At 38.5% G+C, this 20,933-nt stretch overlaps 1 protein-coding gene across 5 annotated transcripts in view; it reads right to left on the bottom strand.

Moving 5' to 3' along the window:
• DMD (dystrophin) overlaps positions 1–20,604 on the bottom strand; it is a 1,208,865-nt gene extending 1,188,261 nt beyond the window's left edge. For all 5 annotated transcript variants that reach the window (XM_074905425.1, XM_074905436.1, XM_074905445.1 and 2 more), the window contains exon 1: positions 20,488–20,604. In XM_074905425.1, the coding sequence (XP_074761526.1) occupies positions 20,488–20,584 (97 nt within the window). In that variant the 5' untranslated portion in view covers positions 20,585–20,604. The remainder of the gene's footprint in view (positions 1–20,487) is intronic.
• Positions 20,605–20,933: the final 329 nt, after the last annotated feature.

The raw sequence follows: 20,933 nt of genomic DNA, 5'->3' as shown, positions 1-20,933 counted from the left end.
TGACATGCAGAGCTCAAGAGAACGTATTCTTAGGGTATTTCAGCACAGTCTTCTCAAGACAAATACAAACACCCACTGACTGCTCTCCAGGCACATGCAAACTTGCTCTGCCAATGCCCTGAGCCCAATGCAACTTGTATGGCCCCAGTGAGTAGCTGAGCTATTACACTACAAAGTCAGTTTAAAGAAAAAAACAAAACAAAACAACCAAAACCTCTTAAAGCCAAGCTACTAAGCCTAGTAAGATCTATTAGTTTATCACAGTATCAGCATGCCCAGATTTTAGTGCGTCTGGAGCTTGGTCAGAGTAAACAAATCTGCACTCAGAGCACTTGACAGAGGGAGCTTATATCTTCCTGCAAGACAATATAGGAAGAGGCTGATGTGATTGGTAATAACCATGCCAAAACTCAACAGGGACCTCAAAAGGCTATAGAGAGCTGAGAGACTTGATTGCATATTAATAGGTCTTTTTCAAGTTCCTCCCCAAATAATATTTGTTTTCAGCAGCAGAGGTTTATGTCCAAATAGATCTCTGACCTTTAATGAAGGCTGTTGCATAACAATGATCCTATCCTTCCTCAAAAAAACCCTCAAATCAACAAAACAACCAAACCCTTAATTAGTCTTGCCTAGAGTGAATAACCCGTCAGCTTCAATATAACACAGTATCTGCAGTAATAAGATTTAAATCGCTAAGAGCTTGATGAGCTGCTTCTGTGTTAATGTGGCCCAACTCTGCTCTGAGTTTCACAGCTGAAACCTTGCTGAGGTGACATCCTCATTACCAAGAACATAATTTGGACAAGTATTTTTAAAACAGAAGGACTTCCCACACACATACTTCAAGAAAATGCATAAAGGGCTCTGCTAACAGTTTAGATCATCTTGAATGCTTAAATAATTTTTGAGGACATTTTGACCACTGTTTAAATGTATACTACATTACATACTGCATTATGGCACAGCAAATATAAAAGAGACATGACAATTATTTGGACAACTGAGAGCATGAAAAAAAAAAAAAGATTGCTGAATTGGATGCTGTACAGCTTATAGCTTCTGAAGGAAGCCTCTGTCTTGTAGGGTTTACAAACTCCATGAACCTAACTGTCTCAGCACAAAAATTTCTGCCTAAAAAATAAGTATGCACTCAAGCCAAAGCTCAGGCCATACATCAAGTTTTCAAAATTCAGGAATTTTGCTGAATCCAGATGCAACATGAACTCTGAGCAGCAGCAAGTAAACTTTGATCTCAAAACTCTATTCAGGACAGTAACCAACATCAAAAGAAATTTTAAGGAAAGCAAACAATAATGTTGTTAACTCTATTAGTCCTTCAGCTGTCAGAAATGGGTGAAAAAATTTGCCAGTCTTTCTTAAAGCAAGTCTGCAATCATTAGCAGAAGTACTAGTCAACAAAGCTGTATATTACAGGAACAATAATAGGGGAGGTTAATTATTAATATTTGTTCAATATTAATAAAACTGTATACATTAATGCATTTGCCTACGTGAAATATGTATGTTTCAGGATGATTAAATAAACTTAAAGATTCATGAATCAAGGATATGTCCAAAAAAGACCATCCACAGACCTCCCATCTTTCACTTCCCATTGGGGTGTGGGAGAAACAATGAACTAAAAGATACAGAGAGAGTAGCGGCCACCAGTAGTAAGTAAACACACACAGTGCCTCAAAAGGCATCGTCTTCTGAAGTTGAAGGAAACTTTCAATAAGCCATTTTTCTACAGCTAGTTGTAGCAGTAAGAAATTAAAAAGCAATGTATAATAATACATGGAATTAAGGTAAGATACCAATATAAGAGGCTTGTCAGATTTGTCTGTGTGTGTATGAATGTTCAAAAGCATAATGACTTCAACATACATCAAAAGGTGGTGGAAGCCTTAGACAGAGATGCAGACAGATGCTGGGAGAGGCCCAGAAGACAACAGGACTGTTAATCCAAGACCAATACCTCAAGCAAAACTTTCCAAAAATAACATTTGTTTGTCTTTTTAGGAATCGTAACCTTCATTAAGAAATAGGATAATTCAGATTTTCTGTCATCATAAACCCTTCCATTCCCTTCTCTCCTCAAAAGAAAATACAGTCATTGAAAGAAGTTGTTTCTAATCACTTCAATCAGTAACAGGTCACAGTTTCTTGATGAAAAATTATTTTCAAGTACCAGCCACAAAAGTGTATCTTTTTAATTTTATTATAATTAGAAGTGTTGATATTCCACCACAGGGACAAGTTCAAGAGTGGCAGAGTAGTGTATTTATGCACAGCTGAAGAGGAGGTGTAAGACACTACTCACTGTGTAGCTGACACACAGTGAATGCAAGGGGAGGAGAAGTAATTGTGAGAGACTGAAATGTCATATGACTGTCTCAAAGCTTGCTTGTGTCTGTGCAAACCTCCAAGAAAAGCTGCTGCAGCCTGTGAACTGGTCTGGGGGATACTGCCCAGAGAATTGGGAGTGGATTGAAGGATGCATCCCACACTTCTTTGTGGTTGCATTGTCCAGACTCTTTAGACAAGCCTCAAAGGGGCAGAGGTGTGCTGAGCTGGCCCCATCCTGTAGCCTTTTGAGGCCCTATTGTGTAGGCCAGACCCCATGCACGCATTGCTGATGGACTGACAAGAGGCAAACGGTCCTGACCTTGAAGCCAGATGCAAAAAAACCTGTGGGACCAGAGAAAAAAAATAAAATTAAAGGCAAGAAGATATGCTAATCAGTGGATGCGATGAACTTAAAAAGGCAGCAGAAAATTTTGCTCAGTGTGCATCTACCATCGAAACCAGATCCGTGTGTACCCACCACCGAAGAACTGAAGACTGAGGACCAACGAGATGCTGCTGGATCCATAGTAGTGACTATTCTTGCAGCCCTATCCTGCATCCTTGCTTTATTTCTGTCTTTTCCTTCCACTCTGTCCTATCGCTACTCCTCTCCACCTTTTTAATAATAAAAACGTGATTTGGGTATACAGCATTTGACTTCATTTGTATTTTAATCTTGCTCTTGGGTTCATATCGAAACCTCCCCCGATATTGGATCAGGACAGTAATCCACTCTGAAGGGATGTAAACCAGAGAAACACATATTTCTAAAGAGAAGAAAAACATTTGGGAAACGTACTCATGGAGATATCACAGAAAAGTTTTGGCAGAGGACATGGAGAAATCTCAGTCCTCAACTAACACATCAATTGACAGAGTCAATCAATGGATGAAGCCAAGCAAAATCAAGCTAAAAATTAAGAATGGGAAGTGTTGTAGTAGCAGGTAGCATAGCGTGCCAGCTGACTGAGCTGAAAGACTGAGGCAAGCTTTCAGCCACAGAAGGCTTATTTGTTTAGAAAGGGTGATTAACTGGTGCAACCACACTGCCAAGAGTAGTAACGCATACAGCATTTGCTGTTGTCTTCCTGGATGTCTTTCTGAGAGCTACGGTTTAGAGAAACAGAAGTTATCGGGATCAACAAAGGGGCACCTATGTGAAACAATAGTCTGTTGTTTACAGGAGGTCAGACCGAACAATCTAATGGACTTCCCTGGTCTTAAACATTCTGACTCACACAGAAAGAGGCTGACAGAGCTCAGGAGAAGCTACAGTACTGCTGTGAGGCCCCTTCTTGCACTTAAGACTGCAAATCTGCGTGCCTCAACTCAGAACGAAAAAAAGAGTGTATTACAGAACACAAATTCAGCACCAGAGACTCTCTGAAAGTGTTGGCGACTGGATGCTGAAGACTAGAAGCAAAGATTCCACAACTTACTGAAATTACTGAAGAGTTCCCTTGAAGGTTTTTATTTAGTTAAGAAAATGAATAAACATTGTCCCTGTAAAACTTCCCTCCATGTATAAAGGACAACACTGGAAACTAACAGAGAGCAGGTATTTGTCAGTTGCACTTCAGTGACACAGAGAACTGGACCAGCAAATGTTTATTAATATTCTGTTCTGACTTCTCCACCATCACATCATCTTTCTTGCCTCCACAATTTAGGGAAAAGAAAACAGTATTTTTCTTTACAAATTATATACATTTAGCCTGGTTTTGTGGCAGTAAACCACAACCACAGCTCAGACAAATCTGATCTTGCCCCCTAGAAAAAATTTACATATTTTTTAATAAGACAGAGCATGTTATACAGTACCAATGAAACTCAAATATACTGATGAACAGAGCTTGAATATATAGTGTTTGAGAAATATCTAATTCACACAAGACAGACACCATGTCCTACATCTCAAGTCAGTCTCCTGTTTTCAGCATCTTTCAAAGACTTTTACCTATTTTCAGCATTAAAACTATAGACTTTTCCCATAAAATATTATAAAATAATAACTACACATGCTACAAAGACAACATGAGGTTCTCAGGACATTTAAACTCAACAAATATTACCGTGCCCTGTTGTGAGCTACCTATAGTTTGAAAAATCAAATTTCATCTGCCACTGTCAGGCTGCATTCCAAAGTCAGTCTATCACTGCAGTGAATACCAAGATATTTATCTTCCCTGGCTAGGTTAATCTTGTTTTCCATAATTATCATGACTGTCATAAATATATTCAATTCTGTTCCTGCATTTGTAAATGTTGCCAGTTTGGGGAGCTTAAAGGTGCCGTTTTTGTTTGCTTTCAACTCAAAGGCAACAGCGGAAATTAAGAAGTATATTGAACTGGAAATTATATTTATTACTAGACATGTGATGGTAGCTTTCCAGTTAATTTTTTAGCCTCAAACTAAATTAAAATAATCACAAGATTGCCACATTTAAAGTGTTCCAGGCAGGAAATTGATAGAGTCCTGTGAATATAGTTGGTTGGCAATATCTGTTTGTGAATGTGTGTGAACATACATGTATACATATGCATACACATACATTTTGACAAATTTCTTCAGCACTTCCTTGGGATTTTTTTTCCCCCTCTTGTTTCCTTTGATCATCTCACACATCCTTAGGATGCAGCACGTTTCTGGAGTCTGCAGGCCTGGATACTTCACCATTCCTGTGTGCAACATAGCTAAACAGCTTCCAGTTCCAGATTCGGCTTGTTTGGAGCTGGCATGGCTCTCTTCACTGCACACTGTAGCTGTGCCCTAAAGCAGTTGAGCTTTAGGTGAGCTGGGGATCTTTCCTCATAGATGCACTGCTATTCCTACTGCAGATTATTAGCACCATTCCTACAAACATCTGCTCTCCTGCTTCTTTGAGTAGAAGACAAACAGCACCTTTGTCCCCACTTTCAGTGACAACCATGCGAAATCCCAGGCTCAGAAATATGCAAACCAGGAACCGTTTTCTTGGGATGCCAAAAGATCTCTAACTTTTGCTTCCTGATTTCCTTTTAAATGGACTGACAGGTAATCTGGAGAGAGAGAAAACATGGCAGGAAGGTGACTATGCCTGAGGACACTGCAGGCTTCTGTGTACTCGTCAAAGGCAAATCAAGATTAAAAACGTGAATTACTCCTCATCCAAAGCCAGAGTACAATGAGTGGAGCTCTAAGAAAAGATTGAAATTAAAGTTTTTGTTTAGAGGGTTGAGCATATCCTTTACTTCAGAGGATGCAAAAGTTGGAGCAAAAGCCAGACTCCAAAAACCCTAGGTTTTGATTTGCTTTAGCTTGCAAGAACATAGCATCTCCCACTTCATCACTTCAGAATGAAGATGAAGAGAACAGGCTTCATCTAAACTTAGGAAAGATGAGCTACAGTTTATGATGTTAATGAAACCCAAGCACAGGCAAAAGCTGAACAAATGAGTAAGGCTCTAGCTAGTTTGTATTCACAAAGTCAGCAAAGGCATGACGTAGGCACAAGAAGTAGATTTTCCAAATCTTATTCCCCTCCCTCTTTAGCACGGTATTCTAGAAAGAAACAAGAACATACAAAATCATACAGATTTCTGTTCTTCTAGCTGAGATGGATTCCTTCTACAGCCACTGGCTCATTAAATTTCTCTGCGCTATTTCCATTTCGGGAAAAGGATAATAACGTACCTACCCATCTGTATATTGTTACGCTCAAAAATTACCCATGTTTGCAACGCACCTAGATTCCTTCAGAGATTACACTCTAGCATGATGTGAAATACCATTATCTCATTAGAAGGGGGAGTACATGTGCATGCACAGATTTGTTTGCATCAATGTTTCCTTATTTCAGTTTGCCCAAAGTCTCCATACAAAAAAAGAAATTTCTTCTCTTTTAGGAACCTTAGGCAAGCTTTCTAGAACTTCACCGGACAGTGAGGACAATAAATTGAAGGCTGTAAATCCATGCTCCTACGAGGAGATTGAGACAGGCATAATCAGCTGACTTGCAGAGTTCTGGGGCTGCATCACTGGAAAAACAAAATGTGCTTAAAGAACATGTCAGGTGGAGTGGATAAAGTCACCTTTGCCTTCTGCTGCAGAAGTGGCGATATGCCAAATTAAAGCACAAACCCAGAGCCACAAGATTCATTAGCATAAGTAACAGCAGATTAAACTGAGAGAACATACCACAATGATCCACAGGTTCCCCAGCTGTACTAAAAATATCTACACCGAAGTAGACAAGGTATCATGTCCTGCTCAGACAAAGCAGACAAGTGACAAGCGGGACGCAACACAAGGTATCCTCTAAATGTGAAAAAAAAACAAACCCAAACCACCACAAGGTCTTTGAGAATCTAAACCCAAATAAACCTTCTTTCTCTTTTTAAAAAGTTCTTTTTTAGTAACTTGAAAATTCCTAATGAAACAACTAGCTCTCTGTGAGAACATGCATGAAAGTTCAAAATAAAGCTACATGTTACTGAAGGACCAAATAATATGTTCAGGTAGAGCTGTCTTTGCTGGAGAAAGTCCTGCAGGGGTAATTCCAGCCAGAGTGTTAGCAATTGTGGTGAGCACTGACAAAGGAGGGGGAGGTGGTGCAGTGTGTAATAGAAAAGACACAAATCTGAAATAAATCCAAGAGCTAAGGAATGACTCATTTTCAACAATTATTAATAACGGAGTAAGTAGGCTGTAGAGACTGCTCAGTGCTATGTAACAGTAAAAGCTACCTCAGCTATTGAGTATGTCTGGAAGGTGATTGAAACCACATCCACTGGCTATTTCCCAGTTTAAGCATATCTGACAGAAGTGTCAATGCAATACGCACAGGTCAAAGTGGCAGAAAAATACCTGTCCTGTTTGTTTGTTTTGCATGGCTTGAATCTAATCTTGCACAACTTCAAGCAGGATGACAGTGGCATGCAAAATAAATTGACGTGATGCATGAAATAGGTATGTCACTTTAGCTTTTATCTGAGAGCTTCAACAGCCGAAAAATTTCTTTTACATCTCTGGAGAACAATATAAGTTAAATTTAACATAAGTATTAACTACTGGCACCTTCAGTCTTGAGTATTACCTACAGGCATCATAACATACAGCACAGAGGGCAAATAAAAAAGACATCAAAGTGCAAGGAAGATGTAGTAAATATTAAAAAGTAAAATAAGAGGTGAAAAGAAAGTAACATGAAAGACAAAAAACCCCCCACGTATCCACTTTACAAAATGTGAAACATTAATTAATAAAATGAAATTTAAAAAAAAAAAAAAAACAAAAACAAAAATAAAACTTATTTCATTTAGACATTTTATAAAGTACATGAAACCCTTAAATAACTATGTTAGCTAAGCCCTAAAAGGAAAGTATTCCTGATTTTCAGTTTGCTGACTGATTTTAAACATATTTGCTGTTGTAACACTGACCACAAAGGATAGAAGTCAACTATCTGGATGATGGCAAAGGGATGAAAAAAGTCAAATAAATGCTGAATAAACTGATTTTGTCAGTTAAACATCAAACTGAGACCTAAATGCACTTTCTGAAACTTTGCAGTTGAGATTCCTTTTTTGTTCCATATCTAATGGCAACAAGTTCCAAAGGCAAAACACATGTGTAAATGTCCTCCTTTCTCAAAGAATACTTTTCAGTTTCCCAGGATATATTCTTCTTCTTGTATTTTAGGAGAACTGATAAAGGACAGAAACATATTTGCCCTATCATACCCACTATAACATTAGTTCACAAAGAACAGGTCTAGGTATTCCACCATCGATTTCTACAAATATTTTGAGACAGAAATAGTAGAAAGTAGACGTACTGCTTCGACCACTTGTGAGGTTACAGCTGGAGATGGGCTCAGGGACTCTTCCTCTGGAAACCCCAATCTCTTTTATGCTCCAAACAGACCTGAACAGTGAGTACTGACTCCATATGAGGTACCTTATGATGTTCAGACACTAAGTGTGAGTTGCAAGGCTGCTTCATACAGTTATCTGTAATGTTTTCAGCAATTATATGTATGTGTGTCAGTGTGGGGCAACATCTCCTTGTCTGGGAACAGTTTTCTGTTTACTCTTTCCCAGTTCACCTCTCCACATATATGCATGTAGCATTTCCCAAAAGCATAAAATCTGAATTCTGAGGACTGTTCCCCTGGAGTATGTGTAATGCTCAGTGTTCAGAAACACAGAATAAAATACTTGGGTACGTAAAAATTAATTATCTTAATTATTTTATTCAAAGTTTTTCTCTCTCCTCCTATCCACTATTTTCCTGAGGGAAAAAAAAGCTCAATCACTCTCATGCTGTTTACTTTCCAGGGCTAACAACATTTACATTAAACTTCAGATTTGATCTTAAACGGCTACAAATAGGATTACAAGGGAGCAAATCTTTGAGGGCTTGAATCTTCATTTTTTTGCCCTGAGATGAACGCATGCACCATGAGAGCACCATGCTGAGAATCATTTGAAACACAGAGAAAAACAGTCATTTTCTAAATATACACAAAAATAAACCCCTCTGATGTGTTCTTTAGACCCCAGTAACTTTTCCACACGTAACTTTTCTCTCCTTCTGTACTCTTAAGGAACTCAATGTTCTTCAAACAGTGATTACAAAAATAAATTAGAACTGTTTAATTTTAGGAGTGTCTTACCACACCCTTACTTCTCCTGCCAGGAAAAGAAATCTCTCACTGCTTCAGTCTTGTTCTGGCTTAATTAAGTGGTACTTAAAGCTCTACTCTGTTCCTGAAATTGTAGTAGTACTTATATTAACAATCCAAGTGTTCAATACTGCAAGCTGATAGGCAATACAATATCAAAAAAACCTGAATGAACAAGCCAAAATTTAGGAAACTACACTAATGGAAGAATATGACTAATGAAATTAATCCAGCTTCATGTATAGATGAGCTTTCCCTTACTGAATTTTCACATTTCGTAATAAATTGCTGCATATCTCTTATGTTTTTCGTGAGCAATGGAGCTCATTACTTAATACAAGGAATTGGACTATTCCAGTCTACTTGCAAGCATAATCAGCAAGACAAATGACTTACAGGTGCTAAGCATCATGCCAGAGCGTACAAAGAAACATCACAGATCTTATCTAAAAATCCATCTGCAGTGAAGATTAACATTTTATTCCAGTAATGGGTTAGGGTAATTTAATGTCTTTGGTTAAAAGGAGAGAATGTATTGCCAGGCTTCCATAAATACTCTTTGGCCTCCAGAAATCACAGATGAAGATATGAATCTGGTCCTTTGTAACCAGTTTGCTGCCTCTTGCCGAACTCTATTTTACTGAAGGTAGGAGAGATATCCAAGAAAAGCCAGATTTCCATGGCTGTCTCCACTGAACACTGACATTCACTTTGATGTCTAACTCTGTTCTCTAACTTACACATAAAAAAGCCAGAAATAACATCCACTTCACAAATCTGAAAAGTGGGCCAAAACCACTACTGGTCTGCTGTACAGTCCAAAGACCAACAAATAATTAAATGTAAATGACACAACCTGTCTTGCCCCTGACAAAGGAATTTTAGCTCTTTACCTCTCCAAAGCCCTTTACATTTCCACTGTGCTGAGTTACGCTTCCTTTTTAAGGCCTGTAACCCCAATGATTAAAACAAGGCTTTTCCCATTTTTCAGTAAAATTTTGGAAGAGAAACTCAAGCAGTTTTCCACGCAGAAAGGAGGCTGGTGTTGTCAGTCAGTGTCTGAAGCTCAGAGAGCCGACAGTGGGAAACACAGGGTTGAAATCAGTAATGAAGAAGATAAAATGGTCCCAAGGTAATGCTCCCTATACAGAGTATCTTCTGACCTTTTACTTATTTTCCCAAATAAATCGTTTTTAAAAGTTTAAACAAGTTTGTCTCGATATGTCATTCACACAAGGTTCCAGCTAAGTGTTCCGAAGTGGCTCCTGAACATAATAAACCTCCGAACAGACCCCCATCCCACCTTCATTCACTCTTCATGCTTACAATCATTCTTTTACAGAAAATACTTTCACCAAACAACTGGACTGTTTCAAACTTGGATCATGTTAGCAATGGTGGAAAAGGAACACAACATCCAGAATACAACCTGTTATGGTAGACAGTATTCAACATCCTTCAAATGACAGCTTGTTCTTCCCCCATCTGCTAGCAGCCCAGTAAGATGTTTCTTAAAACCTTCTCAACCTGACGTTGACACAATGTATTTTCTCTTCACTGATTAACTCAGAATGATGAAACAATTGAAATACTGTAATATCATCATTTTTTTCACACTCCACTAGAAACAACAGATAACATCTGTACAACCAGTGTGTTGTGAAATGCCACAAACACTCATTTGAGTAGCACCTTTTTCTGTTTTGTTTTGTTATCAAGGAAAGAAACTGTATTTTCTGTGATTATTTTTATAGCATACCTTTTTAATAAAGTTTTTCCTGCCTTCTTTTAACCCCTTTTGAAAGGAAAGCCTGTCACGGACACAGGCTGTAACCAATTTTTGTACCAAATCTCCTTCACTTTTAAGTAGTTAAAAGCAAGGAGACATCCTTGGAATTGGTTAAAACAAGTTTCAGTTATTTGTTCTGAGTACAACCAATGAAAAATTCTCATACATTCAACCTCTTTCTAGTACACAAAAATATTAGTGAAGCCAAGACATTCCTGATGTTGCTCAAATATAATTCCTCCTGATCTTAGTTCAGGTGCACACAATCTACAGTGGCTTTAAACTAGTAATAATGCCATTTTCATTATGTATTTTCATCTTTTTAGGGCAAGTTCATGGTAAGTACCTCTGGAGTGACTCACTGCTTCAAAGAGAGAGGTTTCATTTTACAACCTTTCTTTTTTTTAGTAAGTATCAGATGTGGTCCACACCCATACATTCTAATATCAGTTAGCCCTAAAAATGACTGACCTTGAGTCATTACCTCCTGATAGTTTGGAAAGCTCACTTGGAATAATCCTGCCCCACTGTGGTGGGTGAACCTTGGCCAGCAGCCATTCTTTCACTCCCCCTCTTCAACAGGACAGGAGGAGAAAATAGGATGCAAAAGCTCTTGGAACAACATAAAGACAGAGAGATCACTTACCAGTTACTGTCATGGGCAAAATGAACTCAACTTGGGGAAAATTAGTTTAAATTATTGCCAATTAAAGAAGATTTGGATGGTGAGAAACAAAAAGACTGAAATAATACCTTTTCCCCGCGCCCCTTTTTTTCCCCAAGCTCCACTTCATTCCTTCACTCCCCACTCCTCGCCCATCACCCTCACGTCAAGGGGCACAGGGGGATGGGGAACGGGGGCAGTCCATAACAGCTCTTCTCTGATGCTCTTTCCTCTTCACATGTTTCACCTGCTCCAGCATGGGTCCTCCCACAGGCTGCAGTCCTTCAGGAATATCTGCTCCTGTATGGGCTCCCCATGGGCTGCAGCTTCCTTTAGGGCACATCCACCTACTCTGTCATTGCCATGTGGATATCTGCTCCAGTATGGTTGCAGAGGAATCTCTGCACCAGCACCTGAATCACCTCTCCCCTCCTTCTCTGACCTTTGTCTTCCCCCTGCTGTTTCACACTTTTCCCCTCAGTCACTGTAGGGCAGTGCTTTTCCCTTTCTTAAACAGGATTTCCCTGAGGCAGCACCATCTTGGCTGAGGGGCTCAGCTGTGCACTGCAATGGGTCCACTGGAGCCAGCTGGAATCAGCTGTGACAGGCATGGGGCAGTCCCTGGACTTTTCTCATGGAGGCCACCTCTGCAGCCCCTTCGCCTGAAGGCCCCCAGACTTGCCACCTACACCCAATACAGTCACTTAGGGAACAGGCATCACCAGCCCCAAAACCTCTCTCCATTGTTCTCACTCTGCCTCTCCAGGGGAGCACCGACATGGGTGAGACTAACACTTCCCAGTCCTGTACCGATGCTGGGGGTACACAGAATTGCTTTTCCAGTCTTGTCAGTGCAGATGGTCCAGCAGCACCACTATTAGTTGCTTTTTCCTTTAAAATCACTTGATTGAATTGGGACCAAATAAAATCCCAGAAAACAAAACTGATGATTTTAGCACTAATACACCTCTCCTCACTAGTTTTATTGTGCTTTCTTGTATTTCTACAAATTCTGGGGCAGATGTTAAACCAGAAAACTATGATGCAACACAAACCAAATACCTGGGGTTTTCTCTCCTGAATTATAATAATGCATACAACTGTCCTGAGATGGTTGTTCACTCAGGTAAAAACTAATATTATGTCCTGACCTGGCAGATACCAACAGGTTTCATGAAGCAACAGCAGAGTAGGTTGGTCCTCTAAACTGACATCTCTGCCTTTCCCACACCTAATGGACTAGGTTCATATTTTCTCTCTTTCAATGCAGATGTTTTTTCTCCCTCTTTCAGCTTTAGTATTTCTACTGAAGTACAGGTCGTGGAGGATGCCCAATGACATACCTATCTCTGGCTCACACAGAAACTGCAACAACTAATATGGGTACCTCTGTGTTTCCATGGCATCTCGAACCATCAATGGGTAGTCTGTCTCTGCATGATACAATTATCATTCAGTGTAAAATCCTCAAGTTGTTTGTCAGTAACAAGCCAACCACAAAATGCAATCCCATTTCTACTTAGAGTATGTTACAGCTTCACTGCTGGCCAAGGTCTGCAGCCATCATTCTATGTCTGGTTTTGAAGATACAAAGCAGACCCTTCACATTAATTATATACTGTTCCCTAGAGCAAAGGAGTCACTGTGCTTTGTCAAGTGCTACATACATTGTTGTCACACAATAAATAATAAAATATTTTCATTAAATAATAATAAATTAGTAAGCGTTCTGCTCCCTAGGTTTAGGCAGATTTAAGAAACTGTGTGATACATGTAGCCCAACAGAGCTGCTTAGGCTGCTTTTTATTCAATGGGTCAGCTAGTTCATGCAGGATCCTATACTAAACACCAGTTCCACAAAGGAGTCCTGCAAAATTCATTTGCTTGTTGCTAGAGGAATAAGCCTAATTGATTCAGCAACATATCATTTCTCTATGGTTATAGGACCTTCATTATCTGCACTAATACTATGACCAACGCTGATGATTAAAAGTCACATTTAGGCCCATATAGTTTAAAAAACAGTGCCTGTAAGAAAAGCGTTGGATTAGATATTATGGCAGACTATGAGGTATTAGTACTTAAAACTTTTTTAATTTGCTAAAAAGACTTAATCAAAATGAAAGTATAGCTTCTCTGAAGGAAGCAAACCATATTTGACCTTTTACATTCTGAGGGCAGAGGATGGTGTCGGTTTTCATTTGCATACAGTGCCAAGGTATGTCAAGCATTTTGAATTTCTGTCTCCTAGTTACATCCTTAAATTGGTAGCCTGAGATGTCCTCATAACCATAACTGTCAGGATTTGTTTGATCTTGGTTCAGGTTGCATCATAACTGATCTCTTACCTAATCCTCATTATTTCTGAAGTTTTGAAAAATAAGAGGACCTGAGAATAAATATAATTAGTTACTGGGATTTACCAAAATCTGTGACATGATTTTTGTTCTTGGCTTCTGAAGAAATATCTGAAGAGACACATGCATGAAAATTTTTAATCACAGGATCAACTGGGATGGCAATTCATTTCACTGTTTTTTAAATGTTTTGCTAAGCATCAAATTAATTCAAAAGATAAAAATCCCTTGTACTTTTCAGTAGTCTAAAACAAGGCTGCTAAGAAATTAGAAGCCTGTAATTTTACTATTAGTCTGAGAGTCATCACAGACACTAAACCATAAACATCTTAAAATACTTAAAAACCTTAACTGAAATCTTCAGTCACCAAATATCTCATTGCCACCAAAACTCCTTCACCAAAGCATCCATCTTAAAAGATTCCATCCATCATGGCTTGGAAAAATCTTGATAACGTTTTCCATGTACATACAGTTATTTAATACCTTTACTTTTCTGCCTTGCTATCAAACCTCATTCAGTTACAATTCAGGGCCTGCAATCATTACTGAAGACAACAGGTTGAATTTTTCAGTGTTTGGAGTCCTTATCTCATATTGGACCAACAGTGAATGAAAAGCAGCCTGGGACTGCAAAGTGAAAAGTCTGGTCTTTGACAAAACCCTTCATTTAAATAAAGAGGTGAATATTCCAGCTTGCCCCTTGAAAGACCAATATTTGTACCAAGAGAATATTTATTAAATACCATTTTGGACCATTAGTATCAAATTACAGAGGAGTTCCCATTACAAATGGTATTTTATAATAGGAGGAAATAAAGATGGGTTAAGTATAAGCATACAGTGGGAATATAGAAATAATTTTCCTTAAAAAAAAAGACAAAATGATGAACCTTTCCCAATATCTTTGCATTATTTGTTTCAGAAACATATGTGATTCGCATAATGGCTATATAAAAATAACAGACTGCTTATAAAAAGAAGTCTAGATAAAACAGCATGTGGTGGTTTTATTTAGTATGGCTTTTAAGTTTCAGGGCAACAGATCAATACAAGTGATTAGGAGTGAATGCTAAAAGAATTAGACCAAATAAAAGAAGTTCTGCATGCTCTTTATTCCTAAGCATCAGAAGGACACAGAAAGAGGTGAAGGTGAAACTAGATATAGATTAAGAAAACACCAGTTTCAAGTAGCTTAGTTGTTCCAATTTTGCTTTAACTTTTTCCTATCTACCTTCTTCCCTAGCTGTGACAAGTCATGGGCAGGCAAGGGGGCAGGAGGAAAAGAAAGAAAAATAAGAATCTTTGTCAGCATTGGTCAAAACCGAAAAAGATTCTCTCTTTGACCATCTCAGAATCTTGAGTTTCTGTATAATCTAGCAAATCAGAGTACTGGTTGCACTATGTACAATATCTTTAGGGATATGTAAATGAAAAATTCCTTTGTAAAGAACAACACTGTAATGTAAAACATTAAGCTGCATTACTTGAGGATACTAATGAAAAACACTGTGTGCCTAATCTTGATTTACTCTTCTGATTTTCCTTTTTTTAAGACTAAGACCTATTCTAAAGATAACAAAACCTAAAGAAACTGCAGTGCAGATGGAGGTTCCTGATTTTTGTAAACAGGTGCACCTTGCATCCTTATTCTGATGCACAGATGTTCAGATCATAAAGGAAAAGTTAAAAAATGAATACGCAAGCAAAACTATTATTAGTCAGTGTTTCTCCCATTTCTGGTAGAGCCCTGATTTCCCTTCTTTCACCTTTCCATTTCATCTCTCCATCTTTCATGACTGCATCACTGGGTTTCTCATATCCAGGACATTTCTGCAAGGACTTCACAACAACTGCATTCATAACCTCAGTTCTGCTGCAAATCACTGGGATACTTTGGAGCTAATGGCACAGAGTAGAGAAGATGCAAGACCGCTTGTACCTTGTAGTTTAAGGAGGAGATGGGCAATATTCACCTGCTATGACATGCAGTGGAGCAGCAAGCTGAAGGCTTTCTTGCTATTTCCAATTCAAACGCAGTAATATTCCGGTCTGATTTCACCAGAAAAAGAAGAGGAAGAAAAAAATTACTAGCCTTCAGAAAATTCTCATGCTTTTCTCTGCATATCTTGACTGACCAAAGTCCAGCAACTCTTCAGATAGATGGGTCTTTCCCCTGCCCTTCACTCCTTCCAGCATCATACAAAAAGTTAACATGGTGTTTAGCAACAACAAGCAGCTTCTGGAGATCTCAGCATTTCCTATGGAGATTAAAACTGTATGATTTCAGGGATATGTGATTTAATCCTTTGTGAAAGAAATAACCTTAATCTGGGTTGGGGATAAAGGATATCCTTTAGTATTTATTATCAAATACAACCCCTGCAAATTGTTAGCAATTTTTATTCTGTTACACAGTATAAATAAATAAATAAATAAATAAATCAGAGAGTTTGAACTCTGGCTCCTGAATGACAGAAATATTTCCTTCATTGTTAATAGACTTAATTTATTAATACATTTTGATTAGATGTAATATTTCTTTGTGGAAAGCTTTTTGGCAGTGCATAACCAGATGCTTAGTAATATCCTTTGGACAAGCTTGACTCCCACGTGCGCCTGTCCTCATGCTTTTTTTTTTTTTTTTTGCAAGGTGATTACTATCTATTCCTCAAACGACTGTCTCATGGAACACCTGAACCCCTCCATTCCTCACCTTACATGCCATTTTTCCTGTGCTCCTCCTCATTCCAGTGGATTTTTAAATGGACAGATTTTAGTGATTTTCCTGGCTCAGCTTTCTCATGACCTTTGCCTGAAATAGTCAGACACTTCCACATACTGGCTATTCCTAAACTAGAATTTCCACGCTCTGTTCAGCATGAAGCACAAGCTGAGTGAAGCAGCAGCTGACCAGCATCAGAAAGCCAAGAGCTGCTGCACTACACACATCTTCCTGTTTTCAGAAGGAACATTCAGGACATGTCAGGATGAGTTCATTCAAGGCAACAGTTCCTGGGGTGCCAGCAGACAAAACTGTACAGGAAGAAGATGCAGAAATAATGACACCCTAACACATTTCAAAGGCCTTGTTTCTGATTAAGACTATCCATTAAAATAAATAAATTAAAAAAAATAATCATGGCCTAGCCTCAATAAAATACTGACTGGTCTTGTAAAACTAATGAACTTTGTCCTCCATACTTGATCTCCTAGAATGCTTGTGCTGTTGAGCACCAACTGTGCAGCTCATAACCAAAAAGGTTGATGATGCAGCTCTGCTTTCTTGCAAGACTCCTCCAAAAAGCAATGGGTCCAAGCACAACTTGGTTTTGTCCAGCATCATTTCGGGACCATTTTAACTCACATGTCCAGTTCACTACGAATACTTCAAGTTTCTAGGGACAATGTTCAAAAAGGTCAATCTCCAGTCTTCTAAACTTCGTTACTCCTGGGGCATCAGGCAGCTCCGGAGCAAGTTTTCCTCACTGACTTGAGCATCTCACTACCACAATTCACTTTTACTGCAATAAGAACAAGACACTGACTGAACTTGCAAGTGCTTCACTCAACAGATGTTGATGGGAGTTATCATTGCTCTGCCAGACTTCTCCACTTTACATCCTTTAATCTCTGTTTTTACCTGTCCCTTTCCCTGTACTCATCTCACACTTCTCATTTATTTCCTGGCCCTTCCTCTTCAGTTCATATACTTAAGTAACAGCATATATCCTGATTTCTCTCTCTTCTTTGCTGAATTAATATATGTACTGTATCTGTAGTACATATCTGTAAATCTGTGTGGAAGTGAGTGTATTTTTCTTGTGTTGTCACACTGTCTAGGTCTACAGATTTCTTATTCTTGACTGGGATTAATAACCAGAATCACTTGAAAGAGCACATGCAACCAGCTTCCACCTCAGTCAATAAATAACCCTTTACATTTTTCTTAATTATGGCTGGCCAACATATGAGTGACAACTTCCTGTGTCCTTGCACACCTTTTAGAGCACCCTTCCAAGAAGGGATTTGAAAACATCGGTCCCATATCTAAATATAAAGTGAAAGATGTCCGCTCTATAAATTAATTCCAAAGGACAGAATGGAAACAGGATTTATATGTAAGGATGAGAGAAAATCTATGTACATCAGGCTAAAGACAGACAGATACACAATTAGGTATCTGCATGTATCTACAGTGGAAACATCTGCTGACTCTTACTGATGCTTCTCTCCTCTTTTCTTCTTCTATTTCTGTTCTTCTACTTCCCATCCCTCTTTGTTGAATGTAGATGCTTTTTTCTTATTATTATTTTTCATCTTTGATTAGTAGCTTATAAAATAATGACAGGAAAAGAAAATGGAGAAATTGTTTCCTCTTATCCCACCAGATCTAGAATTTCATGGCTAAGGTCCAACTCAATGCTTAAAATTTTAAGTTGTTATTTTTAATAATCATCATTATATTCAAGGGTTTGCTCTTTAGACAGGCCTGTATTACTGTAGCTCTATCTATAATCAACAGCTAGCTCCACCTAGTGTCGTTTTAATTCATCAGTGAAATAGAAAGCTAAACTCAAATACTATAGATAAAACAGAAGCAAACCATAAAATCACTTGTCAGCTGGATGATGGTCACAGACAGCATGCAGTTATGATTACCGGCGTCACAAGGAAAAAACCATTTTAAGTAGCTACTGTACAATGATAGCCAGCCAGCGCTCTTGAGACAAGAAGCAACTAGCAGCTTCACGAGTATAAATATAATACATGCAATATAAAACAGTCTAACTGCTGCCCTGAAAACATGAATCGCACTTAAGCTCTTCATATGGGTTATTCTCTCTATGGTTTCATCATCATCATCAAGGACTAATTATTGTTAAATTTAATAGAACTTCTCTGAAATGGAATAACATTTTCTTTTATTGTCATCAAAACTACAGAACTATTTTTGGCTATACAACCCCCGCAGTGATCCTCTCCATTAATAACTACCTCTCCCCTCCCATCAGTTACAAAATAATTTAAAATGCCTCTCAGAGGTGATTGAAGCAGGGAAATACTCAAACTAGCTAACAGTGTATCAGGTTTACTGATCTTTACCTTCAAACTTACTAAAGGCCGGTTCACTACTGTGTATCTAGAAACATCTATCTAAAACTGTTACAGCTTTAGTCAGCAACATTTAGTGTTTAATAGCCTGATCCCCTTTTGACAAGAATACATAGAGTACAGCCAGCAATTTAAAATAAATTCAGAAAAGTGAATATCCAATATGGCAAGAGATCATTACCTCAGAAAAAATGATAGACCTAATGACAAAGGGAGTTTACGTTGAAAGAAAGGATTTTATAAGGCAAAATATTCCAAGAAATTTAACGTCATCATATCCTGTGAGCTATCAAGCAGTATTTGAATAGTTGTTGGACATCTACAGAGAAAGGAAAGAGAGGTCCTGTCTTACATTTAGAAATCACTTTCACTTCTTTGATCGAGGGCGACCCACTCCGATAGAGCTGATGTGTTTTAGACCTGTTCAAATCACCTGTTCAGAGCTGCTTAGCGGTTTCACCCTAGTGGTGATAAAATATATTTCAATATGTACAGTATACACTTAATGACTGCTCACCGTGACAGAGAGAGTATATATGTTCGGGAAGGGGGGGTGGGGGGGGGAAGACAGGAAGAAGGAACATACATTAACACAACAAAGCAAGCACCTTTAAATTTTCTCAAACTTTCTCAAAATAGTCAGTTGAAAGTTATGCTTGTGACTCATCTAGTTTAAAGTATTCACAGCTAAATTCAGTGACTATGTGAAAACCCCATTGCAACACAGAATATGAATTTAATAAAATGCACACAAAAATGCTCTCTGATGTTTCAAAAATAAGAGAATACTCCAGTTCTCAATAATTTAACAGTTACTGTCATTTCTCATTAACAGCTTTCAAAATCCTATCTGAAACAAGCTGATACAGAGAAATTAAGAGCAGTAATCAAGCGAGAAATGATAGACCAGCTGGGTAGGCATCAAGTTGGCAAAACGTGAATACAGTTCAATAGCTGAAACAGATGCTGGAGTTGTTGAGAAACCCTGCAGGAGATATTGATGTATTTTCTTTATATAATACTGAACAACCAAATAAATGTCAAGAGCTAAAAACTGATGGGGAATAAAAGCTGTCGGAAAAACTAACTGTAAAGCAGAGACCTGCAATAATATCTTTTCATTATACCAAGACATTCAGTACATGCATCTTCATTTCCTCGGGATTCCTGAATATGCCAATACATCAATCAGAGCCTGCTAGTGAATCAAAGGGAGCCTTTCCCAGTCTTGTTTCACATTTGTTTGTTTCTATCTACCTGAGGCTTCACGGACTTAGAAAATACTTTATTCTTCAATCTCATCCTGATACAACACTCTCTTTCAAGCAAGCGATTCCCCAAGCCTGGAGGCAAGCAGGGAAGAAAGGGTAACACAAGCATAAATGAAACTGAAAAATCCATTTTGCACGAGGAATGTTGTTTTCAGAGTTTCAAAACCTCAGCAACAAATCCTCTGCCATCGGCAGCAGCTCGTTCTAGCATATGCTTTGTCATGGTCAGTCTCTAATTACATTCATAATGATGCAATAGCTTTGATAATCCTACCTTCCATGCCAGCTGCTTTTCTTGTCACTCCATCATGCCAATAAGTTGGCTGCCGTAACAAATCAAGATAGTGCAAAACAGCATCTTTCCCCTGCATCTGTCATCTTCCTGAAAGCATTCTATTACTGCCGACTGCTGGGAACCAGAAAGTCTATTTGAATTCCAGCAGCTCTCCTTTCGCATGATTCAAGTTAGGTTAGGTGGGCATGCCTAACATGATTCTCTCCATCATTTATTATGCAGCTGCTACACCGTCGGTGTGGTAACCACTCTGACTTTATCTGATACGTCAGTCTTGCAAACCTCTACCTCCGTGCAAACACATGAGCCACAGAAGCATCTTGCATTTAATGAGAATTCTCCCTGCCTAAAGAGAGTGCATCTGTAAATCTGTTTCAAATCCGGCTGCTTGCATTGTCCTCTAAGGCTGATGTTAATGTTTGAAG

The sequence above is a fragment of the Athene noctua genome, chromosome 1, assembly GCF_965140245.1.
Source record: "Athene noctua chromosome 1, bAthNoc1.hap1.1, whole genome shotgun sequence".
NCBI classification, from domain to species: Eukaryota; Metazoa; Chordata; class Aves; order Strigiformes; family Strigidae; genus Athene; species Athene noctua.
The sequence above is the reverse complement of the archived record's forward strand: the minus strand, read 5'-3'. Positions and strand labels throughout refer to the sequence as shown.